The sequence below is a fragment of the Nomascus leucogenys genome, chromosome 4 (genome assembly GCF_006542625.1).
Source record: "Nomascus leucogenys isolate Asia chromosome 4, Asia_NLE_v1, whole genome shotgun sequence".
Taxonomy (NCBI): Eukaryota; Metazoa; Chordata; class Mammalia; order Primates; family Hylobatidae; genus Nomascus; species Nomascus leucogenys.
This window is the reverse complement of record NC_044384.1, coordinates 119,456,385-119,475,900: the sequence shown is the minus strand read 5'-3', so window position 1 is coordinate 119,475,900 and position 19,516 is coordinate 119,456,385. Positions and strand designations below refer to the sequence as shown.

Below are 19,516 nucleotides of genomic sequence, written 5' to 3'. Positions count from 1 at the left end.
ATATTACAGGAAGTGGTGTGACTCCTGTTTCTCAAAGGAGCCATGTGTTTCCTTGTTTTCTGTTTTTTTAAATGTGTACTTTGTAATGACTCAAACTTACCGAAGAGTTGCAAGAATATGACAAAGAACTCCTCTATCTCCCTTCACACAGATTCAAAAATTATTGATGTTTGCGTACATCTGCTTTATCATGCTCTCTAGCCATCTCTCCCCTCCCTTCTCTCTCTTCCTGGTCCTTCCTTCCTTTCCTCCCCTCCATCCATATCCATCCATCTCCCTCCCTTTCCCTCACTTTCCCATCCCCTTCTCCTTACATAAAGTGTTTCCTCAACCGTCTGAGAATGGGTTGTAGACATCTCCCTTTATTCTTAAATATTTCATATTTATGTATTTATGTATTTTCCAAGAACAAGGACATTCTCTTATAGAACCATATGATGATCAAGTTCTCACAGTTTAACACTGATTAAATAGTATTACTTAATACTTAAATGCTGCCAGTTCTTCAAATGGTGACAGCAGGAGTGATGCACAGATTCTAAAACACTGATTTGAAGGCTCACTCTTCAAACACCAAATGGACTAAAGAGACAACCTGTAGAGACACACCCACCTGAAGAGGCACCTGGCTTACTCCCTTGCTATCTATCCACAGGACATTTCCTAGAGGACTCCAGGCAGAAGAAAATTCTCATTAAAATTCCTTCCCTTATTACTTAATGAAGCTCCCTAACTGGAACAAATCAAATTTAACCTGATTTCTCCAAGATATGATTTAGTCCTATCTAATTTTGTTCCATAGTCATGAAATCTCTGGATAAAAATGCTTTCTTGTAATAAAATTCAGCAGCATCGCCTTCCACACCCTCCCAATTAGATTTTTTTTTTTTTTTAAATCTCAAATTCCTGGGCTCAAGCCATCCTCCCACCTCAGCCTCCCGAGTAGCTGGGACTACGGACATGCATGACCACACCTGCCCCCAATTAGAAATTGGTCTAATCTCAGTAGCCCTCCTGCTCAGCATCTTCCATTCAAAGCAATATTTCCAAAGCACATCCAAACCAAGAGGGAATCTCTTGGGAGACACAGGTAAATCTCCCTATTGAGATGGAGGTGGATGAGCCTGGGTTGTCTAAAGATTCCTTCAAATAGCTGTCAGATGTTTCTCCAATGATTCCATCTACCCAGCACTCTTTTTTTGTTGTTGATTGTTTGATACAGGGACTCACACTGTCACCCAGGCAGGAGTACAGTGGCTTAATCTAGACTCACTACAACCTCTGCCTCCCAAGTTCAAGCAATTCTCCTGCCTCAGCCTCCCGACTAACTGCGACTACAGGTGTGCAGCACCACGCCTGGCTAATTTTTGTATTTATGGTACAGACAGGGTTTAGCCATGTTGACCAGGTTAGTCTCAAACTCCTGGCCTCAAGTGATCTGCCCGCCTCGGCCTCCCATAGTGATGGGATTACAGGCGTGAGCCACGGCACCCTGCCCTACCCAGCACTCTTAATGGGTAAGCAGTGGTCTCAGAACCTCTTTCATCAGCATCCATCCACTCATTAGAGCCAATATGTATTTCCTTAGATCAATCTTCACTTGACGAGATAAATAACATCTTTACATTGTCTGAATTGCAGTCAATTAAATTGTCTGAAAAACCATCTCCAAGTAGTCCTGAAGCTGATTTTTAGATATTTACCTAAAATAATGATAGGCGTGCCTCATAAAATGAAATAAACAACACCCTGGCCTGAAATACTTGCGTGCTTTCAAAAAATGAACAAACATCAAGTTCTCATGGCTCATCATTTAACTGACTTCATGTAGCAATACTCAGGAAAATTAAATGTAAAAATAAGTTAGTCTGTAAAAGAACACACAAATTCAGGGGAAAATTTGAATATGAATGGCTTATGAGCAGAGAGTGTACTTTCTTTCCAGACCACAGCTCCAAAATTATCAAATAAAAATTTTTAAAGTCAGTCATGATATAGAACAGAACATTATCAACCAACTGAATCAAACTGACATTTATAGCACAATTCATCCAATGACAACCAAATACATATTCTTTCAAGTATACATGGAACAGTCATCAAGATAGAACATATTCAATGTCATAAAACAACCCTTAAAAAATGTAGGCCAGGCGGCCGGGTGCACTTTGGGAGGCCAAGGTGGACGGATCACAAGGTCAGGAGATTGTGACCATCCTGGCTAACATGGTGAAATCCTATCTCTACTAAAAATACAAAAAAATTAGCTGGGCATGGTGGCGGGCACCTGTAGTCCCAGCTACTCAGGAAGCTGAGGCAGGAGAATGGCATGAACCCAGGAGGCAGAGCTTGTAGGGAGCTGAGATCACACCACTGCACTCCAGCCTGGGCAACAGAGCAAGACTCCATCTCAAAAAAATATATATATATATATTATATATATATATAATTATATATATTTTATATATAATTATATATTTTTATATATTTATATATAATTATATATTTTATATATTTATATATTTATATATAATTAGATATATTTTTATATATAAACTATATATAATATATAAATATAAAATATATATAAATATAAAATATATTATATATAAATATATATTTATATTTTTATATATTATATTTTATATATATAATTAAATATATATTATATTTTATATATAATATATTTAAATATTTATATTATATATAATATATATAATTAAATATATTATATTTATATATATATAACATATATATAATTAAATATATGTATTATATTTTTTATATATATGTCTTATATATACAGGCCAGGCTCGGTGGCTCATGCCTGTAATCCCAGCACTTTGGGAGGCCAAGGTGGGAGGATTGCTTGAGGTCAGGAGTTCGAGACCAGCCTGAACAACATAGCAAGGCTCCATCTCTACAACAACAATAACAACAAAATTATATATATGTGTGTGTGTCTGTGTGTGTGTGTGTGTGTGTGTGTATGCACACTTCTAAATAATTCATGGGGCAAAAAGAAAGTCTCAAATTAGAAAATGGTTAAGCTGAACTAAAATAAAAATACAACATATCAAAATTGTGAGTGCAACTAAAGCAGTGGTTAGAGGGAAATTTATAGCACTAAATGTTTACATTAGAAAAGAAATGATAATTTAATAATTTAAGCATCTGCCTTAAGAAACTAAAAAACTAAATATAAAAAAAGTGAAAAAATAAAAAATATTAGAATAGAAATCAATTAAATTGAAAACAGAGAAAGAATAAAGATCATAAATGAAACAAAAAGCTGATTCTTACAAAAAATCAATAAACTGACAGACCTCTAGCAAAACTGATAAAAAGAAAAAGAAATTGGAACAAGTTACCAATATCAGGGAGAAGAAAAAGGGGCCTCATGAACATTAAAAAGATAAGGGAATACTAGAAGCAACTCTACATACCTAAATCCAACAACTTATAAAAAATGGATCACTTCCTTAAAAAGCATGAACTACTCTCGGAAGAAAACTCTCACAACCATAAGAAAACAAAAAACCTGATTGAAATCCAATTAAAAAATGGGCAAAAGACTTAGCTAAAGCTAACCTTACTAAACAGGATATCTGGATGGCAAATAAGCACATGAAAAGCTGTTCAGTGTCATTAGCTATCAGCCAATTACGAACGAAAACCATGAGACACACTTACTAAAATGCCTAAAATAAAAAATATCATAATACCAAGTGCTGACAAGGATGTGGAACAACTGGAACTTTCATGTGAGTATAAGCAAGTTCATGGACCATCTCTAAGGGGATTTTTTTTTTTTAATAAATGGTTAAAACACATTTTACTACACAAATGATAAAGATTTAAGCTGTTACTTCTGAGCATAAATAACATATTCCATGAGATAATGCAAGACAAACCAAATCAATCTTACACATCAAAACCAAGGTCAAGAAAAAAAAAATCCCATTCCCCCACTGAGCCATCTTTCCAGCTCTGGGCAGGAGTGCAGAGAGCTCATGCCACTCCAGGTTTTTTGTTTGATTGTTTTCTGTTTGTAATTTTTTGTAGAGTCTCACTGTTGCAGGGAGCTTGCCATTGCCCGGGCTGGTCTCAAACTCCTGGCCTCAAGTGATCCTCCTGCCCTGGCCTGTAGTAGCCCCAGCTACTTGGGAGGCTGAGGCAGGAGGATCGCTTGAGCCCAGGAGGTTGAGGCTACAGTGAGCTGTGACTGCGCCACTGCACTCCAGCCTGGACAACAAAGCAACACCCTGTCTCAAAAAAGAAAAAAAAAAGTTGCTTATAAATGATAATTTATTATAATTTTCCTATGCTGGAGTAATGAGGAAACAAGCAATGTTTCCCACTTCATCTCATTTATAAATGAAAGAGACAGCTGACATTTATATTACGATGAAACAACTTAATAGGGAAAAGATAAAAACAGGAAAAGGATAAAAACACAAATCTCCCAAGCCTTTGGTTTAATGGTTCTTTCATAAGCTGCAAATATGCTGGCTTTACCTATTTGCTCACAGGCACTCACACATTCAGGCAATTTCATTGTAGTTAATCTCTGGAATTGGCTAAGAATCATTTTTATCACACCTGGGCATCTTCTAAACCAGTCTGGATGAAGCTTCAAGAATGGATGCTTCAGGGGCCACATTAGAAGACTAGAATTAAGGCAAATTGGATAATGTTTATTAGATATATACTCTATTCAGTGATTAAGTAGTGCACACCCCAAGGTTTTTGTTATGAATATGTCAAGTGAATTTGTTAATCTTTCAATATAATTTCAAATTTACAGAGAAGTTACACGAATAATACAAATAACTATTTACTACTAAACAACTATTAACATTTTACCACTTTATTATTTTTTCTTTCTGTGTATATTTCTTTCTGTAAATAGCCAACATAATGCCCCTTTACCCTTAAATACTTCAGTGCGTAAATGTTAAAATAAATACTTGACATGGATACAGTACTATTATCAAATCTGTAGACTTTATATGAATGTTGTCAATCATAATGTCATTTATAGAAAAAAATTGGATCACAAGTTACATGTTGTTACACAAAAGAATTCAAAGTCTTAAACTAAGAAACAAAGCAAAAATAAAAAAGGAAACAAAACAAAAATATTAAAAATACCAATAACACTACAATGCTGGAAAGGAAAAGGAAGCAAGCCTTCAGATAAACAGAAATTCAGACCATTCCATGACATGAATCACTGCAATTTAGTTTCATCCAAGTTAGGTCATGCTTTGCTTCTATTTTTGAAGGGGGGGAAAAAAAAAAAAAACACTTTATCCAGACTTAAACTTGATTTCCCAGATACAAGTTTGGTCTTCTTTCTTTGATACAAAGATTTTCTGAAGCATACCTTTACGTTCAACCCATAAAAATGGCCTATCCTATTAATCAACATGAGAAAAGAAAACACGGCATTTTGGCTTTTAAGACCATCTTCCTGAATTTTAGCTGACTTCGAAGGAATCATGTAAACTGATCTTTGACAGAAAAATTCCAGTTACAGGAAATTCCAAATTAACTAAACAACTATAATAGTGTTATGATGTACTTTAGGCCAAGGTATCAGCTGCAGACTTCTCATAAAAAGAAAAAGGCACTCATTAGCCAAACTAATAAAAATTACCACAAAGAAATTTGCTGGAACAAAGAGAGGAATCAATATGAAATGCTACATAATGAATGTATAACAAATGCTCTCTCAACGGCACGTACTAGCACAAATGGGTTTTTGTTCTGTTAAACTTTTTAGAGACCAGGCCACTAAATGAGTCTGCTGCAGTACACACACAGAAAAGTTCTGTGCTGTGTGGTTAGCCAAGGGGATCAAGAAGCCCATTGTTAAGGTATTAGTAATAGGGTGGAACTCAGACACACAAGAATCCCAAAAGCAAAGTACATTCCGCAAATGCATGATCCTATTTCAGCCAAAGTCCACACTCTGAGGTTAATGAATTGGGAGGCCTCTGCATAAATCAAGACATCTGTCAGCACTTACAAATAATCACAGGGCCAAGGAACCCCCTTATCCATCCCCTAAACAGGCAGAGAAAGGACAGGCCAGCCAAGTAAAGTCATTCCTAAGGACCAGCCCAGAGGTGGCAAGAGTTGGCAAGGTTATCTAAAGAGAAAGCTCTACACATACAGCTCTGGAACAGTTAGGGTTTTGGAAGAGGAAAAACCACCAAACACAACCCATGCACAGAAAGATATTCTGGCCAAAGGAGGGCTACAACATCACTCATTAAAACACGGGGCCTCGCTGTGCACGGTGGCTCACGCCTGTAATCCTAGCACTTTGGGAGGCTGCGCTGGGCGGATTACTTGAGGTCAGGTGTTCAAGTAATGAGGTCGGATTACTTGAGGCCAGATTACTTGATTACTTGAGGCCAAGTCAGCCTGGCCAACGTGGTGAAACCTCGTCTCTACTAAAAATACAAAAAATTAGTCAGGCATGGGGGCAGGCACCTGTAATCCCAGCTACTCGGGAGGCTAAGGCAGGAGAATCGCTTGAACTCTGGAGGTGGAGATTGCATGATTGCATTGAGCCGAGATTGCACCACTGCACTCCAGCCTGGGCGACAGAGCGAGACTCCATCTCAAAAAAAAAAAAAAAAAAAAAAAAAAAACAAAAAACACGGGGCCTCTTTGGAAAGGCCATGGAGAGAAAGAGTATTGGGGGAGGGGGGGAGCAGGAAATGATTATCTTGCAGTGGAATTAGCTGATCCTAGTTTACCCTAAGCCAAAGCCCTCAGTAATCTCATCTATAAAATGAGGGGGTAGGAGACCAAGTTCTTTCCAGAGAAAAGAAAACACACTTTGGAGTCCGAAAATTCCCTGCTCCACAATTTATTAACTGTGCAGTTTATGTCACTCTAGGCCTCAACATCTTCATCTGTAAAATTGCGATTCTACCTGGATCAATTAGGGTTAGATCTGACTGAGACTCGGGGCTTGCAGAAGAAGCATATTCCTCCCCCTCCCCACAAGGAAAATTCCAGAGGTTGCAGCTAGGATTTATGAGGTGGCTTTGATCCACAAAGTCCTCTGAGGCCAGATTTCTTCTGTCTTCATGGCCTTCATCCCAGTCACCTCAAGCTTCAAGATGGCTGCTGAAATTCCAGCCATCATTTCCATATTCTAGTTTTGGCCAGCATGTCTATATTCCAACAGGAAAGGAAAAGGTAGGAAGAGTACAAAGAAGGTTCCGGGAAATTACTATGTGACAACTCCGCGCTTACATCCAGATTATAATCTCATCGCCATCCTAGTTGCAAGGAGAAGGAGGGATGAAAATACAGTTTTATTTTTGACAGCCATGTATCCAGCTAAAAACTGGGGTCTATACCTATAGGAAAAGGGGAGAATGGATAGCTTTGCAACACCCACCTCATCTCATTTTAAAGATTAAATTCGATAATATATGTAAAGTGTCTGATTCTTCGTGGACCCACAAATACACAGGGCCAGCGTTCCCCTTGTGGTAGCACAGACATTTTGTGATCTGTGGTATCAGTGGCTTAAGAGGTTCTTCAGAAAGTAGCCTTTTTTAGCCAAGTCTGTCTTTTACAGTCTCATCTCTGGCCACACTCCACATACAACCTGCATTCCAGCCATACTAAACCTATCTCCTTTCATGCCTCCAAACATTTGTACTCACAGAGCCTTCTACCAGGGACGCCCTGCTGAAGCCCTTGTCTGCATGATGAACTCTTCTCTTCAACATTCTAGAAGGTCTTCCTCCACCTGTCACTTCTGCCCTTTATTCCCAAGTGGAGCGGCTGCTCCCACTCCCAGGTGCTTCCTCTGCAGTAGCACTCACCACCTGTACTGTTGCATCTAATGAGTTGGGTTTTTTTTTCTTTTTTTTTTTTTTTTTTCGAGCTGAAGTCTTGCTCTGTCGCCCAGGCTGGAATGCAGTGGCACAATCTCGGCTCACTGCAACCTCTGCCTTCTGTGTTCAAGCGATTCTCCTGTCTCAGTCTCCCGAGTAGCTGGGATTACGGGTGCACGCCACCATGCCCGCTAATTGTTGTATTTTTAGTAGAAATAGAGTTTCACCATGTTGGCCAGGCTGATCTCGAACTCCTGACCTCAGGTGATCCACCCACCTCGGCCTCCCAATGTGCTGGGATTACAGGCGTGAGCCACTGCACCTGGCCCTAATGAGTGCTTTCTATTTCATATTTCTATGAGTGCTTTCTATTTCATATTTCTATGAGTGCAGTCATTGTCCTAAACCCTTTACACACAGCTTCTCAGTTGATCCCCAAAACTCTATGACACAGACACCATATTATCCCCATTTTACAGATAAAGAAACTGTGACATAGAGGTCAAATAGCTTGTCCAAGGCAAAGAGTAGAGCTGGAATTTAAAAACAGGCTACTGGACCTCAGAATCTACACTCTTAGCCACAACACTGGGCTGCCTCAACTACTTGCATAAGAAATCTAAGTGTAATTATAGGGAAGGGATGATCGAACTATATCTCACAGGCTATATCAGCCCACCGCCAGCTTTTATAAATAAAGTTTTATTAGAACACAGATACATCCACTTATTTACAAAGGAGCACTCAGTAGTTGCCATGAAGACTGTATAGCCCACTTACTAACTGGGCTAACCTACTTACTAACTGGCCCTTTACAGAAAAGTCTACTCCCCTCTGTTATGGACTGTCAGCTCCTTAAGGTAGGGCCTGTGCTTCTTCCCTCCTGTCTCCTGCTTCTCACATGGCATTTGGCATATACATAAAAAGCGCTCAAAAATATTTGGGGTGTAAAAATTCCACCAGGCATAATTTCAAGCAAAGAGGAGTGTGTTTGGGGGATGGTGCTGCCACCTCACTCAGGGCTTAGAAAGTGTCCCGACTCTGGGCCAGGCATAGTGGCTCACACCTGTAATCCCAGCACTTTGGGAGGCCAAGGCGGGCGGATCACCTGAGGTCAGGAGTTCGAGACTAGCCTGGCCAACATGGTGAAACCCCATCTCTACTAAAAATACAAAAATCAGCTGGGTGTGGTGGCGGACACCTGTAATTCCAGCTACTCAGGAAGCTGTGGCAGAAGAATCGCTTGAACCCAGGAGGTGGAAGTTGCAGTGAGTGGAGATCACACCACTGCACTCCAGCCTGGGCGACACAGCGAGACTCTGTCTCAAAAAGAAAAAAGAAAGTTTCCCAACTCTGCCCAGACTCTACTTAACAACCAAAAAGCCCAGGTAAACTGTAGCGGTGGTTTTCATTGCATTGTTAGCAGCCCACATAGCTCTGATGGAGTGAGCACTGCAGAGACGGCTGAGTGAGGATCATTTGCATCAGTCACCTAATCCACTCGATTGCCCTAAACACAAGGCCAGAACAGAGCCCCCAGTTCTACCCACACATAAGGAGAACCTGAACCCCACCACTTTCCAAAAAACGTCCAATCCCACCCGCCCACCTCATGGCAGCCTGCACAGGCCACAAGGCTGGCCGTGCAGATAAACACTTAAAACATCCTGGAAAAGAGTGACTAAAAACTGATATCGGTTGCCTTTCAACTCTTTGTATTTTCATCAATATATTTATAGAAAGGGACTAAACCACACAAAAACATACATAGTCCCCTAAAAACTACAGCACAAAAAGAAAAGATTATTCATGGTGCAAATGCCTTCTCTGACCTTCAAGGAACAGACTTGCAACAAAAGACCATATATAATGTTTCCTAATTTTATCATTATTATTGCTATCATTGCATGAGGCACAAATAAAGCATTTTCTGGGCTGTGACCATATTCAATCCAGTCTAGGTTATCAAAATTCAAATTCTGGATGGTTTTCTTTTTAATTCTGTCTTGGCCTGGCCCCAAATCACATCAGTGGGAGCCAGGCAGAACTGCAAAAAGCCTCCCACGTTTCCGGCACAATCATTTCAACCCTTCTTTCAGGACACAAAGGCCCATGTGGCTTCTTGCTTCCCAGAGTCCTCAGACAACTGTCCACAAGCAGCCACTGAGGAACCACACCAAACGCAGACAGCCACTGGGCAAATCAAATGGCTTAAGTCAACTGCATCCTCATGTAATGAGAGGCAGGGCTAAGACACCTGCAGATTTGCCAAGGCTGAGGCTTAAGTGACCACCAATGCACCCCCTAGGTTCCAGAAAGCTACTCACTAGTCTATCTAAAATACAAGACTCTCACTCACAAACTTCTGCTGAGGACCTACAGTGCACCAAGCACAGGACTGGTGCCTGTGGTGGCCTCACAACACTGCGAGGTTCATATCATTTTACAGACGGAGAGACCAAGGCCCAAAGAGTTAAATAACTTGCCCAAGGTCATTTGGCCAAAAAGACGCAAAGCTGGGAAGGTAAGAAGGACTACACAGCTTCTCCCTAGACTGCCCCTCTCAGAAGCAATGCCACGCGCATGAGGAAGTGGCAGTCCTGCTTTCCAAAAGATCTCCAGGTAGCCACATGAAGATGACCAGGATGGGGAGCCATCTATTCACTTATACACTGCTGGTGGCAGTGTGAAGTGGTTCAGCCGCTTTGGAAAACAGGTTAGCACTTTCTACATAGGATGGATACACCAGCAATTCTAATGCTAGGTATTTACCCAAAAGAAATAAAAGCATGTGACCACACAAAGACTTGCACACAAATAGCAGCTTTATCTGTAATAGTCAAAAACTGGAAACAGCCCAAATGTTGTCCTACAGGTAATGGATAAACAAACTGTGGTATATCCACAGGACATAATACCTGCATAATATACAATGTCTCTATATATGCAGTGCCCAGGCACCTGTGTACAGGCATCCAGCAAACGGCGCATACCCAGAATATATAAACATCTCATAAAAGTCAAGGAGAAAAAGGCAGACACCCAACAGATAAATGGGCAGAGGACTTAAAGAGCAACTTGCAAAACGTGACATCCAAATGGCCAATTAATACATGAAAACATGTTCAACCTCAGTAGTCATCAGGGAAAGGCAAATTAAAATTGGATGACATGAAAACAAGAGACAATATCAAGTGTGGATGAGAATGTGGTACACACAGAACTCTCTCTACACACTTTTGGTGGAAGTATTAATGCATACAACCACTATGGAAAACTCTCTGCTAGTATCTAATAAGCTGGACATGAGCAAACACTCCTAGGTGTATATCCACAGAAATGCATACAAATGTTCTCCAAAACACAGGTACTAGAATGTTCACAGCATTGTGACCCTATGAATAGTATCGAAAACTGAAAAGAACTCAAATACCAACCTACAATAGACAAATGTATTTAGTATATTCATACAATGGAATCCCAAATAGCAATGAAAATAAACAGACCACAACTATACACAGAAACATGCGTAAGCCTCCCAAACATAATGTTAAGAGAAAGAAGCCAGACACACAGATCACATATTACACAATATGCAGTTCAAAAGGAGACCAAACAACTCAGTGGTGTTGAGGTCAGAATAGCAGTTAACTTATGCAGGGAGATACTATAAGGAAAGGGGCTGTGCAGGACAGGAAATGTTTGGCAGCTGTTTCTTAATCTGGGTGTGTTCCATTTATGAAAATTCACTGAACTGTGTATGTATATGATTTGTGTATTTTTCTGAATGTAGATTAGACTTGAAATTTACTTGCAAAACTCAGAGTTAGATAGATGACGTGAAAAGGCCTGAGCAGCTTTTCTTTGCCTCAACAACTTTTTCAAACTGCAAAACGGACACAAAATCACCTTGGGAAAACAGACAAGAGAAGATAATGGAAATCACCCATAATCCCACCAACCAAACAAAACGATTTTGGTGTGAATCTCCTCAATATACACACACTTTCAAAGGAGGGGGAGGGCAGATTCTGCAGGGAGTAGTTAATACGAAGCAGGTGCTCAATAAGTATTTTGAACCATAAGTGAATAAACAATATTATACACTGTTTTGTAACCTAGGCAACCATCCCTTTTATTATTACTATCAATGAAACTATCTAGTGTCCCTAAAGGATTTTAGCACGCAGCCTCAAAACACTCTGGCAGACTAGACAGGAAGATATGCAGATATTTCCTATGTACACGCAGACAAGAATACAAAACCCAGAGCAGTGATTTTCATCCCTGGTATCACCAATTCCCTCTAAAATTATTGGGATACTCAAAAAAACACTTATTTTCCTTCAAGGTGGCTTTAAAAATTCATATATACCCCAGTGATGCTTTAATTTGGGATAAGTGGCCCCAAAATGCTGGGGGCTAAACACTAAATGCTCAACGTATGTTGTTAATCCAGATAGAGTCAAAAGCAAGCCCTGGATATTTGGTCACTAATGGCCCCCAATGGGTGAGTTGTGGTGGCCCCTAAATCAGGATGGGCATGTCACAACAAGAGTCATACTCCCTGACCCAGAACCAAAGACTGTTTGCAGAGAGCAGGACAGATGATAAACACAGCAACACAAGGACAAGGTGACGAGCAGGTACAGAACCAAGACTTCTGATATTAATAATAGCTAACACTGGCTCAAATAGAACTAAGCCCTGGTTTCCCTCTCTGACATTTATTCTTTTTTTTATCCATTTGACAATACTTACTCTACCCTTACTGTATACCAGACCCTGTTCTCAACACTGGAGATACAGCGGCAACAAAGCAAAATTATCTGTCCTCAGGGAGCTTATACTCTAGTGTGGAGAGACCAAAAAAAGTAAAATATAAAGCATGTCAGATAATAGCAAGGTATATGGAGAGAAATAAAACAGGAAAGGAAGATAGGATTTAGAGGCTGGGAAGGGGAGCTGTAAATGTTTGGTGCCAAGTTTTAAAAGGATCCCTTCAAAATGAAGTAATCATCTTCTCCCCAAAGAACTCTATGATAATTATGTTAATGTGGTCCCTGGGTAACCACAGCACTCAGAATAAAAACCAAGAATTTTATGGACCAGAAAGTGCCTACTTAAAAACAGACAAATTGAAGATCTAATAATAGCTGCCACTTCTTGGTATCTTGCTATGTACTATTCTCAGTCCCTTATACACCGATAATCTCATTTAATCTTCACATTGAACTAATGAAAAGAGTAACATCATTTCCCACATTTAGCAGAAGAGAAAAACAGAAGCCCAATGCAGTTAAAGAGCTGGCCCATGGCCACACGTGTGCTAAGTGTTGACGTCAAGATTTGAATCCAAAGTTCACACCACTCTTCCTCCCCAAATAAATGTCTACTTTAGAGACAGAGTCTTGCTCTGTTGCTCAGGCTGGAGTCCAATGGTGTGATCATAGCTCACTGCAGCCTTGACCTCTTGTGCTCAAGCAATCCTCCCACCTCAGACCCCTGAGCCGCAGTGACTACAGGCCTAAGCCACCACCACTGGCTAATTTTTATGTTTTTATTTTGTGGAGACAGGGTTTCACCATGGTTCCCAGGCTGGTCTGGAACTCCTGGGCTCAAGCAATCCTCCCACCTCAGCCTCCCAAAGTGCTGGGATTACAGATGTGAGCCAATGCACCCAGCCTTGTCTTCCTTAATCCTAGTCAAGATCTGTTGTCCTTCAGCATTTTATTGAGTTCTTACAACCCCGCCCATCACCAAAAAAAGAATTGCAGGTTGGTTCCACATTTGCAGTGTCTTCTTTTCTCCAAATAAGTGAATGGCAATGGCAACCCTTAGATATTTATATAACAATTTCTAGATCCAATTAGAAATTATTTCCTCAAATACTTGATGTTATGAGCAACTCCAAAATAGTTCCATTTTAGTTTGAGAGTAAAGTTTGACTTAGGGCAAATGAAAGTTCATACAGCCAGTTTCTTACTAGGGGTAAGCAACTCAAACTGAACACAGTCCAAACAGAACTCCTGGCCAAGCCTCACCCTCCCCACAAACACATTCCCCTCCTGTGATCCTCATCTCCACAAAGGACGTCTCAACCTCCCAGCTTCTCAGGCCCACAAATCAAGAGTTATTCTTGCCCCTCTCTCACCTCCACATCAAATTCATCAGCAATTTCCATCCACCCCACACCAGATCTATCCCTTCTCTCCAATTCTCTGCCAACCCCCAGCCCAGGCCGCCAGCATCTCTTTCCTGGACCACTCAGATGGGCTCCTAACTGGTCTCCCTGCTTCATGCTTTGGCCCCTTGAAAATCTCACCTGTACACAGCAGCCAGAGTGACGTAATAAGTGTCACTTCCCTTCCTAAAATCCTTCTGGGCCACCAAAACCCAGTCTGAAATTCTAATCCTGGCCAACTAGGTGCTATGTCACCTGCCTCCCCAAGTTCTTGAGGTTTACTCTCCCCATGGTTCACTCTGTATGAGTGATAAGATGGGTAATAAGAGAGTACTCTAAGTGAAAATGTGAATAGCAGTAAAGACACTAGACCCACACTTAAAATTATTCCTGCAAATACTTGCCTTTATCTCATCACCTTTTTTTAACCTTCATAGCACTTGCCATTTTCTGGATTTTTTATTGTTGTTCATTTGTATCAATGTATTTACTCTTCAATGCCATCCTGTAAATCTATACAATGTTATTATGCCTGAAATATTTTCTTTAAACATCTATAATAATGAATGACAGAAAGCCCTTAATGCATATTTTCCCCATACTCTAAGTATTTCACATTCTCATCCAGTGAGTGTGAGCCAAATGTCCTGAACTTACTCTCCTGAGCTGAGCACGTTCCCATCATACAGTGTTCTTCTCTGTGACCTCTCTTTATGTCATTTATTTTGTGTTCCGGCCCAAACTGCCTTCCTAAGGGCATGAGGATGAGGCTACAAATAAAGGCAGAATATGATGCCAAATGTTAAAATATAAGTTTTACAGCAACTTGAGAACATGCAAGAGGACACCAGAGTACAACCTGTTAGTGGGTGATTGGTATTTAGTCCTGGGAGCTGGTGAAGAGCATTACAATTGCACAGCAGCCTGAGAGGATGAACCAAGAACTTGGTCGCTATAGATTTGTCATTAACTGTGGGCACTTTGAAAAGAACTGCCAAAGGAAGATGCTATGAGGCCCAGAAAGAAAGGCAGCATGAATCAGTTGGCTAACTATTTGTACTAAGGCATTTCCCTGGACCAGGGAAGGGTGGTAGCTCCAGCTCCTAGAACAGTTCCTGCCACATAGTAGGTGCTCAATAAAACAGTCTCTGAATAGATAAATTAATTGAACAAATGAATACATTTTCAAAGTTTCTATTTTTATCCTCTTCTCTCTTCCTGTTCACTAATCCAGCTGTCCCTTCATAAGACCCCTAGAGAAGGGAGAATTTTGCAATCACAGAGTCACCGTAAATCTCCAAACCACTAATGGACCGTCAGCCATCGTTCAAAGAACACAATGTGAGAAATAGAAACCCTGACACTGAGATGTTAACAATTACAGACAATGCTTATGTAGTCAGTGGTAGACTTGGAAAATGGTGAATCTACTGTGGTAAGAACAAACATAGGCAGACAGCTATAAATTGCAGTAAACAAACTCAATAAAGATGAGACATCACTTAAGCATGCTCAGGAGTGTACATAACACCACATTTCACCTAGGTAGCCTGCAATCACATAGGTATTATTATTGGCATTAAATGTGCTTCTTCTCAACCTTGCCTCCAATCTAAACACCACAATGGGTTTAAAATAATGCAAAAGAATGTTACTCCAATGCCTCCTAAATCCACTCCAAATAACAAATCCTTTAATACAGACTGCAAGGTAAAATATTGTTCCCAGCAAGTAAACAATAAAATAACTGTAATCCAGGGTAAAAGCTTTGTTGGCCTCATAAGCTACTTGAAGAAAAAGCATTAAAAATGATTGCCCAACACACCAACAAAATGCTGTTACTGACAAGGCACCTTGAGTTGCCATTAACAAGACATAATTACCAAAAACTGAAATCAGATTTAGTCATCTCATATCTCCCCCTACCTACACATTCTACCTATTCTTTTTCAGCTTTCACGAATTGAAAGGGGAAAGAAACAGCAGACACTAGGACTATTTTGAGAAATAAAAGGATTCAAAAGTTAAGTGCAACTTCCACTAACATAGTAACACATCTCCCAGGAAGCCCAGGTGACTCAGAAAGTCCTATATGTAGAACATCAATATAGAAACAACTCAGTTTCCATACTTCAAAAGTCCTCTTCCTCCAAGTTGAGTTTCGTGCAAATAACAGGCTGATATGTTTCAGATGGAAGCAAATCTGAACATTTCCAAACAATCTACAGGAAGAGATAACCAAGTGATATAGTCCATACAGCAGAGATAAGCAACTTTCCAGGGTATAATTCAAATCTCACAAACATCCTTAAGAGCCCCAAGTCTATTAAGATCTGGAGACTGTTAAATAGGCAGGACAAAATATCCCACCAACCACCTCTCCAAAAAGCATTGTTCTCCTCGCACTGACACTTGTATTTCCCTCTGGCTTGTTTTTGAAAAACAAATTGAAAAAAAAAGTAAACAGTAGTGCCACATCTGTTCTTGTCTTCCTCACGATGGCAGATCACACACACTACCACCATTCCAAGTGCCTCCTGAGCCCCATTCCTCGACAGCCCCATCCTTCCACGTGTCCATAACTAGGCTTCTCAACTGTAAGGGGGAAGTGAGCAGGAAACTTCAAATGGGACCTGAAGAGGAAACAATGATAATAATGTAAATTGCTATTAATATTAAAAGGGGGAGGGTATTTTTTCTTTCTTTCTTTTTGTTATTTTATTTTATTTTATTTTATTTTTGAGTCGGAGTCTCGCACTGTCGCCCCAGCTAGATTGCAACGGCGCGATCTCGGCTCACTGCAACCTCTGCCTCCGGGGTTCAAGCGATTCTCCTGCCTCAGCCTCCGGAGTAGCTGGAATCACAGGCGCGCGCCGCCACGCCCGGCTAATTTTTTCTTATTTTTAGTAGAGACGGGGTTTCACCATGTTGGCCAAGCTGGTCTCGAACTCCTGACTTCGTGATCTGCCCGCCTCGGCCTCCCAAAGTACTGGGATTACAGAGGTGAGCCACCGCGCCCGGCCTCTTTCTGTGTTTAAACAAAACTTCCATTACAGACATCGGAGGCTGCAAGGCACAAACTGGGGCAGGAGTATGCACAGTCACCCAGGATGACAAGTGGCAGGTTGTTTGTTGATGGTGGTGGTGTTCTGAAACACCAAACTTTAAAATGAACTGTTATTTAGAGAATTACTGTAATCGGAGCAGACGTGCTAACGCTTTTTCACCACGGCACAAAGCACGCCCCTTCTGCCTCCCTTTCCCAGTCATTCTTCAGGCGTGCGGGAAACCGCGGACAAGCAGAGCACGGAGACCAGCACGATCCTCCTGCCACTCCAGTCTCTGCAGGTGCCAGCACAGAAGAAAACCAGGGCTCTCGCCTCCCTCCCCGCCACTGCGGTGCGGTCCCGGGGTGGAGCCACGGCGCGCCCCATCCTGAGAACCCCACCTGGAGGGGAGCAGGGACGCAGGAAGGGCACCGTTGGGAGGCATCACCCGGTTCGCTGAAGGCACAATCGCGCGCGCGCACACACATACACAGACACACACACACACACACACACACACACACACACAGCGGCGCACGGTGGCGCGGGCGGCTGGCGCGTTACCTGTTCTGCCAGCCCTGGAGGAGGTTGGTGTATTTGCTGAGCACGCCCTCGAGCGCCGGCTCCCTCCTGCGGCCGCCTCCCCCGGACGGGCTAGCGGCCACAGAGCCCGGGCTGCTGCGGCTGCCCCCGCCACCGAGCCCGGCCGCCGCAGACCGGCTGGAGACCCCCCGGCCCGCCAGAGAGCAGGAGGGCGAGGAGCCCGCCGAGGTAGCACGGCTGCTGCTGCGGCTGCTGCTGTTGCTACCCCCGCCGCCGTCTGTGCCCTGGGCTGCCCTCTCCATGGTCCGTGCGCGCCCGGGACGCGGGTGCCCGCCGCGGTGGCGGCCCCGGCACGGCGGCTGCTGCTGCTGCTGCTACAGCTCCGGGCGCCCGGGCCGCGCGTGGCTGCTCCAAATCCCCGGGAAATGCCTGACTCATACAGGAGGAAGAGGAGGAGGAGGCGAAGGAGAGCTGGGAAGGAAGCCAACGGGGCTGGATGCAGCTGCGGCCGCCCCTCCTCCCGCCGCAGCCAGGGCCCGGCCCCTCCCTCCGCACTAGTTTCCCGGGCAAGTTCGGAGCGGGTGGCCGGCTAGGCGAGCCCTCTTCGGGTTCCTCCTTCTCTTCCTTCGTGTCCCTGCGGCCTCTCAGGCCCTCGGGACACTCTAGGAGGCCGATCTGCAGGGTGGGCACGCCCTAAATCCACGCCGAGTCACCCACGCATTCCTTCTGCCACCCTCTCTTGGATCCGAAGGGGCGAAAGGGAATCTCTGCGCGTCACTCCCCACCCCGTATCCACCTCGGGACCTGGAGGGAGGGGCAGCCCCACCCACCCGGTCCACCCGGATATGGACCCGCCCGGCCTTACAGGCTCACACGCACACTCCCTCTCTCGGTCTTCCGCACGCGATCCTACGCCAAACGCTCCTACACAGTAACCTGGAAATTATCACCGGCGGAGCAAAGTCACAGCGCAGGGAGGCCCTCCGCGTTGTCTGGCGGAGGAGGGGAGTGGCAGGTGATCCTCACAGGTAAGCTCGCCGGGCATTTTCATGCAGCAGGATTATGATAAATGCTTAACAGACACACGGCTGGGCTGGGGTGAGGCGCGCGAACTCTCAGGTTTGTGCGAGTGCTTCCTTAAATTGAGTGTCCTAGGTCACTCACTGGCCTAACCCTAATCCCCTGCCCTGAATGGCACGCATAAACCTAGCAAGTGAAAACCTATCCATTGTTACCACACTGCACGTGCACCTGGGAACAGAGGCTCTGAAACCCGGAAAACTGCTCCGGAGGCAAGGGAAATTAACAGATATTTATAAACATTGAAGGATTCTCTATGTTGGACGTAACTTCAGCGCCCCTCTTCCTACCTAAAGATACTCTTTCCACCCCACTAATAATTTTTGTGAATATAGATATCCATTGTAATCTGAAGTATCAAAAATTACCTAGAAAAACGCTTTGAGGAACTCAGACTCACTCTCTCTCACACACACACACAGACAAAACAAAAGGTGATCTCCGTCACCAAAAGGTGATAGGTGATCTCCGTCCAAAGGATCTACAAACTCATCAAGCAGATAAATACTTCAACAGTTAAAAAAAAATTACTAAATGGAAGAGTCAGCTCTCAAAGGGACAGTTCCCCAAACCCAACCCCTTTCTAGCTTCACATCCTTCCAGGAAGATTTCATGGGTGGTTTAGCTCTAGAGATGCACGGAGAAGCTTCTGGAGTTGAAGAGAAGTGGTTGTGCCCCTGAGTAAATTACAATTCCAGGTGCCTACATAGTGTTAAAACAAAAAATCTGAAAAGAGCTTGCCTGGACCAACTTTGAAGCCATTGAGAGCTTAATTCTAACCTATGACCTTG

At 42.7% G+C, this 19,516-nt stretch overlaps 1 protein-coding gene across 2 annotated transcripts in view; it reads right to left on the bottom strand.

Moving 5' to 3' along the window:
* The window catches only part of OSBPL10 (oxysterol binding protein like 10), a 331,186-nt gene extending 312,565 nt beyond the window's left edge, over nucleotides 1-18,621 (bottom strand). The window contains exon 1 of one of the 2 annotated variants that reach the window (XM_004087931.3): nucleotides 17,667-18,621. In XM_004087931.3, coding sequence (XP_004087979.1) covers nucleotides 17,667-17,947 — 281 coding nt within the window. In that variant the 5' untranslated portion in view covers nucleotides 17,948-18,621. The remainder of the gene's footprint in view (nucleotides 1-17,666) is intronic. The other variant, XM_030812227.1, reaches the window with a different exon arrangement.
* Between the last annotated feature and the right edge of the window lie 895 nt (nucleotides 18,622-19,516).